Source organism: Xenopus tropicalis, chromosome 1 (assembly GCF_000004195.4).
Source record: "Xenopus tropicalis strain Nigerian chromosome 1, UCB_Xtro_10.0, whole genome shotgun sequence".
NCBI classification, from domain to species: Eukaryota; Metazoa; Chordata; class Amphibia; order Anura; family Pipidae; genus Xenopus; species Xenopus tropicalis.
Window position 1 is genome coordinate 185472131 of NC_030677.2, and position 12515 is coordinate 185484645.

The following is a 12515-nucleotide window of genomic DNA, read 5'->3' on the forward strand; positions in this document are numbered from 1 at the left end:
AACACGTAAAAAAACCTGGCGATGTGTGGTGAATTTTCTTGCCGTTTTTTACACAGTATAATAAATATGCCCCTTAGTCTACTAAATAAACAATTTAAACATTAATTAAACCCAATAGGATTTACATTCAATAAGGTTTTATTAAATCTTAGTTGGGATCAAGTACAGGTACTGTTTTATTATTACAGAGAAAAGGGAATCATTTAACCATTAAATAAACCCAATAGGGCTGTTCTGCCCCAATAAGGGGTAATTATATCTTAGTTGGGATCAAGTACAATGTACTGTTTTATTATTACAGAGAAAAGGGAATCATTTAACCATTAAATAAACCCAATAGGGCTGTTCTGCCCCCAATAAGGGGTAATTATATCTTAGTTGGGATCAAGTACAGGTACTGTTTTATTATTACAGAGAAAAGGGAATCATTTAACCATTAAATAAACCCAATAGGGCTGTTCTGCCCCCAATAAGGGGTAATTATATCTTAGTTGGGATCAAGTACAGGTACTGTTTTATTATTACAGAGAAAAGGGAATCATTTAACCATTAAATAAACCCAATAGGGCTGTTCTGCCCCCAATAAGGGGTAATTATATCTTAGTTGGGATCAATTACAAGGTACTGTTTTATTATTACAGAGAAAAAGGGAATCATTTAACCATGAAATAAACCCAATAGGGCTGTTCTGCCCCCAATAAGGATTAATTAAATCTTAGTTGGGATCAAGTACAGGTACTGTTTTATTATTACAGAGAAAAGGGAATCATTTAACCATTAAATAAACCCAATAGGGCTGTTCTGCCCCCAATAAGGGGTAATTATATCTTAGTTGGGATCAAGTACAGGTACTGTTTTATTATTACAGAGAAAAGGGAATCATTTTTAAAAATGTGATTAAAATGAAGTCGGTGGGAGATGGCCTTTCCGTAATTTGGAGCTTTCTGTATAATAAATCCAATCCCTGTATAATACAGACAGTACAAACTGAAGCACTGAGCAGAGTACTGTCCAACCTTGAGCATTTATGGGGCTAATTATGTATTATTTTGAATGTTCAGGGGCCAGATTATAATAAAATAGCCATGTCAAAAAAAGTGCAGCCTGAGCGCATGTCGGTGAGAACAACCTCTTGAGGGGTGGGCCACATGGATCCCAGTGCGGTTTTCCTAACCTTATTCATACAGGAAATGGGAGGGCTACTTGACCAAATGTTTTGCCCTGGTTCTGAAGCTGATGTGGTCAGTTGGCCACCCAGTTTGGGTCCCAAATAATAGGTTAAGAATTCCTGTCTAAATGGAACCGCCCTGATATAAAGCACTGAGGCTGTACTGTCATAATATCCAGCTGAAGGTTACATTGTGAGGCTGAATTGAGTTTACTAATTAGCTTTCATACAATGAGCTGATATTGACTTCACAGTCTAGGACAGAGTCATTAATCAACGGGTTTCTTCACACTTTCCCTTTGTGGATATCACTGCTGCACCCTTTCTGCATCCATTGGCCTAAATTCCACTTTGCCTTCACAATGGGCCAGTGGAATGGACACCAGCAATTGCGTGTTGGGATTGAACATCCACATGTAGGAGTCACACATTCACACCAAGAGCAATTGGCTGGACATTATGTTCCTTTCATCCAATACAGTTTCCCATTCTGCTAGCAAGAACAAAACAAACAGAAAAATGCTGAACCAGTTAAATGGAGTTTCTGGATAAGGGATCTTTCCATATTTTGGAACATTCATTAAATTATTGCCATCAATATAGATTCATGCAGCTTAGTTACTGTCAAGTACAAGGTAATGTTTTATTATTACAGAGAAAAAGGAAATCATTTCTAAAAATGAGAATTATTATAAAGAAGTCTATGGGAGATGGGCTTCCTGTAATTTCAGAAAAACAGGTTTCTGGATATCACATTACGGGTATGGGACCCCTTATCCGGAAACCCGTTATCCAGAAAGCTCTGACTTACAGAAAGCCCATCTCCCATAGACTCCATTTTAATCAAATAATTCAGAATATTAAAACTGATTTCCTTTTTCTCTGTAATAATAAAACAGTACCTTGTAACTGATCCCAACTAAGATATAAATAATCCTTATTGGAGCCAAAACAATCCTATTGGGTTTTATTTTATGTTTTATTGATTTTTTAGTAGACTTAAGGTATGGAGATCAAAATTACAGAAAGACCCCTTATCCGGAATACCCTTGGTCCCGAGCATTCTAGATAACGGGTCCTTTACCTGTATTTAATTTTACAAATTTGGTCAATAACTTATGTTTTTAACAAATTAAATATTTGAAATCATATTCTGTTAATTTCATGGGAGGGACTATGGGTATATTATGTATTAGGTACATGTGTAATATAAACCCTTAGAGAAGCATGTAAGCACGATGCCCATATTTTAAACATTAAACCCAATAGGATTGTTTTGCCTCCAGTGAGGTTAATTATATCTTAGTTTTGGTCAAGTACAACAGACTTTTTTATTATTATTAAGAAAAAGGAAATCATTTTTAAAAATTAAAATTATTTAATTAATATGGACTCTATGGGAGATGGCTTCCCTGTACTTCAGAGCTTTCTGGATACTGGGTTTCTAGATGACGGACCCCATACCTGTACAATAAAGTGAGTGTGTTTCGGCCCATATGCAGTCTGTCGTGCGCTGCTGGGATTTGCTGAACCAATAGCTGGACTCAGCCCTAATTTGCGTGAAAAATATCAAACCCCAAAGCAAATCTTGGTTACTAACTAAAAACTAATTGCCTCATAAAATAAAGCCATAGCCAAGTTTTTAGGCAAAGCACAAGAATATGTTTGCCACGCTATGCACAAACTGCACTAAAGGAGTGGCCTTACAAAGCCCAAATTAAGAGGAGAGGAACTACAATACCCAGAATTCCCTGACATTTCCCATAGCTAGGCATAGGCACTCTACCCAATTACATTTGTTGCTGCAGCGATAATAAGCATTAATAAGCACAGCTTTGTGAGTAAGTGTATCCTTTCTCCTCTTTCAGAGCATTTTCTTTCTTTTGCCTTCTCTGAAGTGCCATTCTCTGGCTGTAAATGAGAAAACACGTGGCGACAGTAGCAACATGAAATGGGTTGAGAAATAATGCCCCGAGCCACCTGTTTGATAGGAAATTTATTGAAATACCTGAACAAAAACACTGAACAATGATTTCAAACAAATATAATCATCAGAAGTGCAGACATTTTAAAAAGAAGAATGAAGAGCTGGATGCCGTCGAGCCGGCTTTTGCCAAGCCATTCATTTTAGTCCCAAGTACTGGAAAGCCATGTGGGCTGTGGGTTTACAGAATGTGAATTGGATCTTTTCCCCCAGCTGAAGGCTGGAGTTTCTATTGCCTGAATATTTTAAGTTTTTCCACCCCCACTGAAACAGAGGGTTGCTATGAGAAGGCAATGTTCCAAACGGCAAATTGGTGTAATAGCAGAGACACCTGACAGAGAACCATCTGATTTTGGGTTAGCAAGCAGAACTATGACTAGCGCTTGCATACATGATAGATACTAACATTCTAAAGCAGGAGACAAGATTGTCCAGAGTGTATTCTCCCCACTGCTGGCAGATGGAAGAGCTATTATTATAAATGAAAGGCAGCGGTAGTAGATGCCAAGCACTTTTGTTTTGTGCCAGACTCTGAAGTCCAGATGTAAGCTGGTTACCCCTGGGACAGGACAGGCTTCAGCTCCCGCAGCAGAACAGAGCCAATCACCGTTTTCTCCGTGTTTATGATGAGCTGTGCTGCCGAGCCTCCCTTCAGCTCCACTGTGACCAGCATCAGCGACCCACTGTGCACAGTTTTAGCTGCAAATCTATAAAATGGAAAAAAACAAGAGGGGTGAGGTAGAGTCGATGGCAGAGAAACACGGTTCCCCTTCTACAGAAAATGATGAACAGCATCAGAAAGCACGGGTCAATTCTGTGCCTTTTTGTACACCGCAACTGGTATATTTACTAAACCATATTACTGTCATTATGGCCGGCAGCACCGTGCACACACACGCGTGTCAAATATCCACCAATCTGCTACATAATCAGCAGCAGCCCTAGGCTAGGGTAGGGGATATCTAAATAAACCAAATTACTAGCGTTGTTACGAGTGCTCTGCCAATGCCGTGCATTCAGTACATCTATGGGAGTCAACGTTAACATTAAGGGCAGAGGACGGGGACAGCCAACGTTGTAAAATTCCAAGACATGGAAATCCCACCAATTACATGTAATTAGAAGCACAACTGTCCATTTATGTGCTCCCAATTGACTGAAAAGACCATTTTGGCTACAAAGAACTTCTGTCAATCCCGTTAATTCATTCTGCAAGCACAGCAAGAAATGAGCGAAGGTGAGAGGACAAAGGGGACCCTCCGTAGGCAAGGCAAAGTAGAAGCCCCCCCTGCCCATGTTCCCCACACTCACTAACTTCGGAACAATGAAGTTGCTGCACATGGCCTTTTGAAAACACTAACAAGTATGGGAGCAGGTCTGTGACCTTCTCCGACCCAAACTGGAGACCAATCTCCTATCCCCCTTTCTGAATGACACGTGTCTCAATCGGAGCCATCTGCCTCAATTTGTGAAACATCTTCAGCCACAATAGGGCTCGCTTAGCCCTGACAACGGCGCACAATGCACAAAAATACAACTGCTCTGCTGACAGCACGGCTCCGGCTATTCAATAGCAAAGCCAACTGGTCAGTGCCTCATGTCTGACAATTAGCATGGGCTTTGCAAAGCACATACTGCGGTCTGCGGGGATCTCTTTAATTACCATCAACATAAAAGAGGGAGTTTATTGAAGATACTCAAAAAAAAAAAAAAAAACTTCACACCAGACTTAATTAAAATATTAGCCACTTAAGCAGGAAACAGATTCTTTTTAAATGAGAAGTAATTTCTTTTTTATTTTTTCTAATCACATCAAAACCTCTTAACGCATTACACTAGTTAGGGGGAAAGCATAACAAGTAATTTAAATCTTGTTAACCAGTTTATATACAATAATGGTTATACTATTTTCTAAGCAGAAGCAGAATCAATATTTATTGTAGCGCACTTTAATGGGGCGACGTATGGTGGATATTTTGCAAACAAAAGCAGAGCAAATAAAATAATATTATCCCGAGCGCGATTATTGTGAAACCTGTGCTGTTAGCGCGGGCAGGCGTACAGTGGCCAACAGCGATCGTGCCCATGCCCACGTCTAAACATGGGCTTTACTTCTTTAGATATTATATTTCATTACATGGGTCTTTAAAAAGACAAATCTGTCCTGCATATTGTTTTTCAATGTAAGGTGCAGATATTTTTTATTAAGTACAAATTCAGCTGCTGTTGGTCTCTTCTTTTGTTTGCTGACGGGAAGGTTTGGGAATATGCCTAAATATGGCAGTTTTATTGTTTGTATATATATATTTATCCAGTAAGGCAACGTATTACATATATATTTAAGGGGATAAACAACCTAAATAGCCGACTCTTGCATATGAAGTTTATATTATTATGGCTGTTACAGAAGGAGGGCAATATAACAGAAGCGCAAATGACAAACTGGGGTTGTCCAAACTGGTCTCCCGGCTACTACTCTGCTGTTGGGATACAGGAAAATGATCATAAAATGACACAGATTTGACTTTAAGTTGCAATTGGCTGTCTGGGCAGCAGCAGAGTTTGTGCATGGGGTGCCATAGCACCTAGTTCTTTAGACTCCCGTGCTGGTACAATGAGACAGAGTACCCAGTGCAACTGGGAGCTCATTGCAGGTTTGCTGGTGGGTGTTGCAAAATTATGTTATAATTGTAAGATATTTTCAGTGTATAATATCCAGCTGTAGAGGAACTGTGGCTCCCTGCTCTACAGGCAGCCGGGGGGCTGCAGGTTGGATTTATATCATTTTTTCAGCTTTAGGTGGGAGAGGATATCCTTAGTTTTCCTTAAGTCTGCTTCTACTTCTAATCAAGATAATTCTTTCTTTGCTCCAAAAAACGCATTCACTGGTTCGACATTTACAGGCACTATGTTTATAAAATACTGGCAGAGAATTATGGATTTATAGTTCTCAGCATCTACAGGGTTGTGTGTTTAACATTCCTGCATTATATTTTCCAAGACAGATGATTTGATTTTTCTAATATATATTTATATAAACATCCTCTACAATTTTTACCTTAATACCATAATGTATTATCTATGTGAATTCATGTTTGTATAATTCATTTACAGTGCATCTTGCTTGGCTGCCATATTCACATGATTTTATATACCAACATCACCATGATTCCAATATAAACCCCACAGATCTCTGATGGTTCTACTGGTTCAGCTGGACAGACAGACACACATCCCATTATCATGCCATAAGTACACAGATGATGGCTTTATACAAACCGCTGGGCATTATCAGGTTTATATGGGAAAGGGTGGGGGCAGATAATAAAGTGGACTGAAGATGATTCATTAGGATTCCAATAATAAGCAGCACTTTATTGTGAGCCTGGATCTAGGCATGCCGGAATATAAGCTGTCATTTCTATCTTTCCGTGGCTCCACATTCAGCACAAAGTGGCGGATATGATGCTGAAAGTTCTTAGAGAGGAGAATGATATAAGGGATTGTGGCAGAGAGAACCCCATTTATAAGAACCCCCCCCGGCTGGTGCTTTTCCCCTCCTCGGGCTAATTGTCTTTTCCCCCCCAATATGTCCTGGTGGTTGCCAGAAGCTGTGACAAAGGACTAATAGGGCTAAAATTTGGTCTCTCAACATGAAGCCTTCAATTACTGCCTGCTGAAGCAGACAGAATCCTATTAGCGACAAAGCGGTCGAGGCGATGCAGTGCCCTGCCTTAGCCATAGAGAAATAATTAGCCAAGAGTTGACAAATGTGCAAGAAAAATAATGGGACCACCATCATTCCGCCACAGCAGAATGACACTATAAAAAGTGGGGTGGGAAATGTAAACTTGCAAGTGGTATGAGCAGCCCCCCAACACAACCTACTGCATTTGTGTATGTCAGACTACGGCCCTCCAGCAGCTCTGAACTACAACTCCCAAAGTGCCAAAGGCAAGCTCTATGTCATGTCCAAAGATGGACACCTGACTGTTACTGACTGTCCTCGTACATGGGTCTAATAGGCATTAAGCAGATTTCATTATTTAGCCATTAAGTGTATATAACAGCTAATGAAACATGTCTTATGTAATAAATTATGCTCATTAGTTCCAATGCAGTGGATACCTTTTATATAATGCCGTCTGAATGGTCAGTGCTCTCCCATGCACTTGGTTTACTGCTAATTCTATATTCCACTGCTCAGAAAATAAGTGGAGACCAAGCAGTGTGCAAACATGCAACACAGTACAATTCCCAAATCAAACACTTTTGATCTTGGCAAGACATTTCTGAGGGTGTTTAATAAACCCAATATGAATACTGGGCTCCTAGGCTATCAAACCCTACTGTGTGAATTGTTTTAATATATATTAGTTATAAAGGGACACAGAGGTGTGGGATGGTATGTCCCTGCCACATGTATTCATATCAGAACAAATCTATCTTTCTCAAGGACATGCAGATGAAAGGAATAACAGGGTGTCTTTCCCACTACTCTCTAAACAGATCATGATATTTGGTATAAAAAGTAACAGGAATCCTCTACAAAGTATTGGTCACTATTTTTAAGGGAATAAAACTCATTTTGATCTTAATTTACACCTACTGTTTCTTTAATAGTACAGAATATAAGGAAACAGATAAACAGCGTTCAGGCTGTAGTGAGTTACAAGGGGCTGAAATCAATTAACCAGGGAGAATCAGCAAATGGCCAGCTTTCACCTTATTTTCTTAAAGTATTATTTTTACTTTCTTTTTAATAAATGAGACATCTAGAGGTTCGGCCTTCAATCGAGGAGCCTTGGCCCGCTGTATATCTACAGTTAACTGTGTTCTTGTTTTCCAGGAAATTTCAATCATGGGTGTTTGTCACAGATTCGGATGCAATAGCAGTGCTGCCCTCTACTGGGAGTTTCAAAGAAGGCATTTCTTTCCCATAAATTGATGACACTGGGAGGACAAGCCAACACCAAATGAAGAGCTTTTTCTGCCACTAACTGTCATTCATGCCAATGAGAAAGCAAGTAACAAGTGACAGGAGCTGCTGAGATGTGCCACACTCACCATGATACGCTGTAACTGATAATACTATGTGAAACGCAACAGTCGCCCTTATGTGAATAAGTACAAACATATTAGAATAAGGTAGTACGGTAACTACCCCAGTATGTAATAAAAGGCCCTAAGTTCATCCAGGTGCAGTAACCCATGGCAATAGGTGATCAGTAAATTCTTCCTGCTGATTGGCTGCTATAGCATACTGCACCTGGGCAAACTAAACCCCATATGTAATAAAGGCCACAGGGTTTGCCCTGGTGCAGTAACCCATAGCAACCAATAAGATATTTTGCCTTAAAGCAGGTGACCAGTAAATACTGCTTTAGGTAATAAGACCAGCAGCAAACTTTGGCCTTTTAATAACATAACCCCATGTTTATTTTGGCAATTGTATTCAGTGCCAATGCTCCCTTGCTCCCAAATACAGTTAGGGACATATGTAGCCCCGGACTGGGATTATAAACAGGCCCCCTGGCAATTAAAGTACAGAGAGGCCCAACCAGCCAAATAAATAGTGACTGCCTATGGCATCTTACAGCAGCCCCTCTGGCATTTGCCAGAACCCACAGATTGCCAGTCCGGGCCTGGGCACATGAAAACTTGAGTGAAACTCTGAGCTTGCTGCATTCTGATGAAATGAATTGCTCTCTGTTTATTTATATGTGATTTTTAGGGGTATATTTATCAACAAGTAAACTCTCCCTTTCACCCTCTGATAAATACCCCCAAAAATCCCACAGAAGCAAACAGCAGAATCTCACTCCAGAGGACTGTGCTGACCTCAGGATTCACTTTTTGATAAATAAGCCCCAGTGCATACCGTGCAGAAAAATTGCAGCACCCAGAACTCAAAAGCAGTAAGATCAGGGCATGTGCTATTCTGGCCAGTTTCATTGAACATCTGCTAAGGGCCAGTTCCCTGACACTGCATTAAGCCAAAGATGTGCTCAATAATTAACTATGAAGGATAAGAGAGTATAGTTAATTGCTTAATTAATATGATTATGGCACAACCTAAGTAACAGCAAGTATTAGCACATGGAAAGACATCAGTAGCATAAATATAGTACATTTGTGCCTGCCTTAGCATCCTTATTTACTAACATTGTGTACTTCCTGGAAATCTGAACACAGCCTGGTATCTGAATACCTGGGTGCGCCCTCGCCAGATAGTCAACACAAACTGGTTCTGGGATTTCCAAAGTGGCAAAACTTCCCAGCAGAAAGCCAAACGGTGTATTCACCCATAAAGGAGTGACTTAGTATCAAAATACAGAGACGGCAATTAAACATCTCTTCCCTGTACCCATGGGTGGTCACTTTGCTTCCTCTCATACCAAAAACGTATATTGCTTTATGGAAAACTCCTTTACAGCAGCGAAAAGTGTTTTTTATATGTTTATATTATAAATGTTTAAAATGATTAATATTATAAAAAAAAAATGTATAACTCTATCAATCTTTATCTACCCCCTAAACTATTTTATTACAAAGTCATTGCAGTCTATGCATAGTGGGGGGCAATGGGGCTCAGTGACAAAAACATGGTCAAACCACAGACTGCTTAACTGAAACAGAAAAAAGGTTTGATTTTATTTACTGCCCAGGAGAAGATGAAATTAGAAGAAAATAGTTAGTGAACTGATAAAGAGAAGTCCATTATGCATGGCGTTTATCAGATCTCTCATAACACAAATATCTGCCTTGCAAGAAGACCCAAGTTGGGTCTGTTTACATTGGAGAAGAGGTGACATGATAACTATGTATAAATATATAAAGGGATCATATAATAACCTTTCTAATGTTTTATTTACCAGTAGGTCCTTCCAACGGACACGAGGGCACCCACTCCATTTAGAAGAAGGGAGGTTCCATTTAAATATTCGGAAAGGATTTTTTACTGTGAGAGCTGTGAAGTTGTGGCATTCCCTCCCCGAATTAGTCGTGCTGGCTGATACATTATATAGCTTTAAGAAGGGGCTGGATGGATTCTTCGAAAGTGAGGGAATACAGGGTTATGGGAGATAGCTCTCAGTACAAGTGAGGGAATACAGGGGTAGGGGAGATAGCTCTCAGTACAAGTGAGGGAATACAGGGGTAGGGGAGATAGCTCTCAGTACAAGTGAGGGAATACAGGGGTAGGGGGGATAGCTCTCAGTACAAGTGAGGGAATACAGGGGTAGGGGAGATAGCTCTCAGTACAAGTGAGGGAATACAGGGGTATGGGAGATAGCTCTCAGTACAAGTGAGGGAATACAGGGGTATGGGAGATAGCTCTTAGTACAAGTGAGGGAATACAGGGGTATGGGAGATAGCTCTTAGTACAAGTGAGGGAATACAGGGGTATGGGAGATAGCTCTTAGTACAAGTGAGGGAATACAGGGTTATGGGAGATAGCTCTCAGTACAAGTGAGGGAATACAGGGTTTTGGGAGATAGCTCTCAGTACAAGTGAGGGAATACAGGGGTATGGGAGATAGCTCTTAGTACAAGTGAGGGAATACAGGGTTATGGGAGATAGCTCTCAGTACAAGTGAGGGAATACAGGGTTTTGGGAGATAGCTCTCAGTACAAGTGAGGGAATACAGGGGTAGGGGAGATAGCTCTCAGTACAAGTGAGGGAATACTGGGTTATGGGAGATAGCTCTCAGTACAAGTGAGGGAATACAGGGGTAGGGGAGATAGCTCTCAGTACAAGTGAGGGAATACAGGGGTATGGGAGATAGCTCTCAGTACAAGTGAGGGAATACAGGGGTATGGGAGATAGCTCTCAGTACAAGTGAGGGAATACAGGGGTAGGGGAGATAGCTCTCAGTACAAGTGAGGGAATACAGGGGTAGGGGAGATAGCTCTCAGTACAAGTGAGGGAATACAGGGGTAGGGGAGATAGCTCTCAGTACAAGTGAGGGAATACAGGGGTAGGGGGGATAGCTCTCAGTACAAGTGAGGGAATACAGGGGTAGGGGAGATAGCTCTCAGTACAAGTGAGGGAATACAGGGGTAGGGGGGATAGCTCTCAGTACAAGTGAGGGAATACAGGGGTAGGGGAGATAGCTCTCAGTACAAGTGAGGGAATACAGGGTTATGGGAGATAGCTCTCAGTACAAGTGAGGGAATACAGGGGTATGGGAGATAGCTCTCAGTACAAGTGAGGGAATACAGGGTTATGGGAGATAGCTCTCAGTACAAGTGAGGGAATACAGGGGTAGGGGAGATAGCTCTCAGTACAAGTGAGGGAATACAGGGGTATGGGAGATAGCTCTCAGTACAAGTGAGGGAATACAGGGGTATGGGAGATAGCTCTCAGTACAAGTGAGGGAATACAGGGTTATGGGAGATAGCTCTTAGTACAAGTGAGGGAATACAGGGGTAGGGGAGATAGCTCTCAGTACAAGTGAGGGAATACAGGGGTAGGGGGGATAGCTCTCAGTACAAGTGAGGGAATACAGGGGTAGGGGAGATAGCTCTCAGTACAAGTGAGGGAATACAGGGGTAGGGGAGATAGCTCTCAGTACAAGTGAGGGAATACAGGGTTATGGGAGATAGCTCTCAGTACAAGTGAGGGAATACAGGGGTAGGGGAGATAGCTCTCAGTACAAGTGAGGGAATACAGGGGTAGGGGAGATAGCTCTCAGTACAAGTGAGGGAATACAGGGGTATGGGAGATAGCTCTCAGTACAAGTGAGGGAATACAGGGTTATGGGAGATAGCTCTTAGTACAAGTGAGGGAATACAGGGGTATGGGAGATAGCTCTCAGTACAAGTGAGGGAATACAGGGTTTTGGGAGATAGCTCTCAGTACAAGTGAGGGAATACAGGGGTAGGGGAGATAGCTCTCAGTACAAGTGAGGGAATACAGGGGTAGGGGAGATAGCTCTCAGTACAAGTGAGGGAATACTGGGTTATGGGAGATAGCTCTCAGTACAAGTGAGGGAATACAGGGGTAGGGGAGATAGCTCTCAGTACAAGTGAGGGAATACAGGGGTATGGGAGATAGCTCTCAGTACAAGTGAGGGAATACAGGGGTAGGGGAGATAGCTCTCAGTACAAGTGAGGGAATACAGGGGTAGGGGAGATAGCTCTCAGTACAAGTGAGGGAATACAGGGTTATGGGAGATAGCTCTCAGTACAAGTGAGGGAATACAGGGTTATAGGAGATAGCTCTCAGTACAAGTGAGGGAATACAGGGTTATGGGAGATAGCTCTTAGTGTACAAGTTCATCCAGGGACTGGGTCCGATTGCCATCTTGGAGTCAGGAAGGAATTTTTTTGCGGCAAATTAGAGAGGCTTCAGATGGGGTTT

General features: G+C 41.4%; 1 protein-coding gene across 2 annotated transcripts in view; it reads right to left on the reverse strand.

Annotated features, from left to right (window-relative positions):
- Positions 1-3147: 3147 nt before the first annotated feature.
- ap3b1 (adaptor related protein complex 3 subunit beta 1) overlaps positions 3148-12515 on the reverse strand; it is a 144607-nt gene continuing 135239 nt past the window's right edge. For both annotated transcript variants that reach the window (XM_012967364.3, XM_012967368.3), the window contains exon 27: positions 3148-3859. In XM_012967364.3, the coding sequence (XP_012822818.3) occupies positions 3706-3859 (154 nt within the window). In that variant the 3' untranslated portion in view covers positions 3148-3705. The remainder of the gene's footprint in view (positions 3860-12515) is intronic.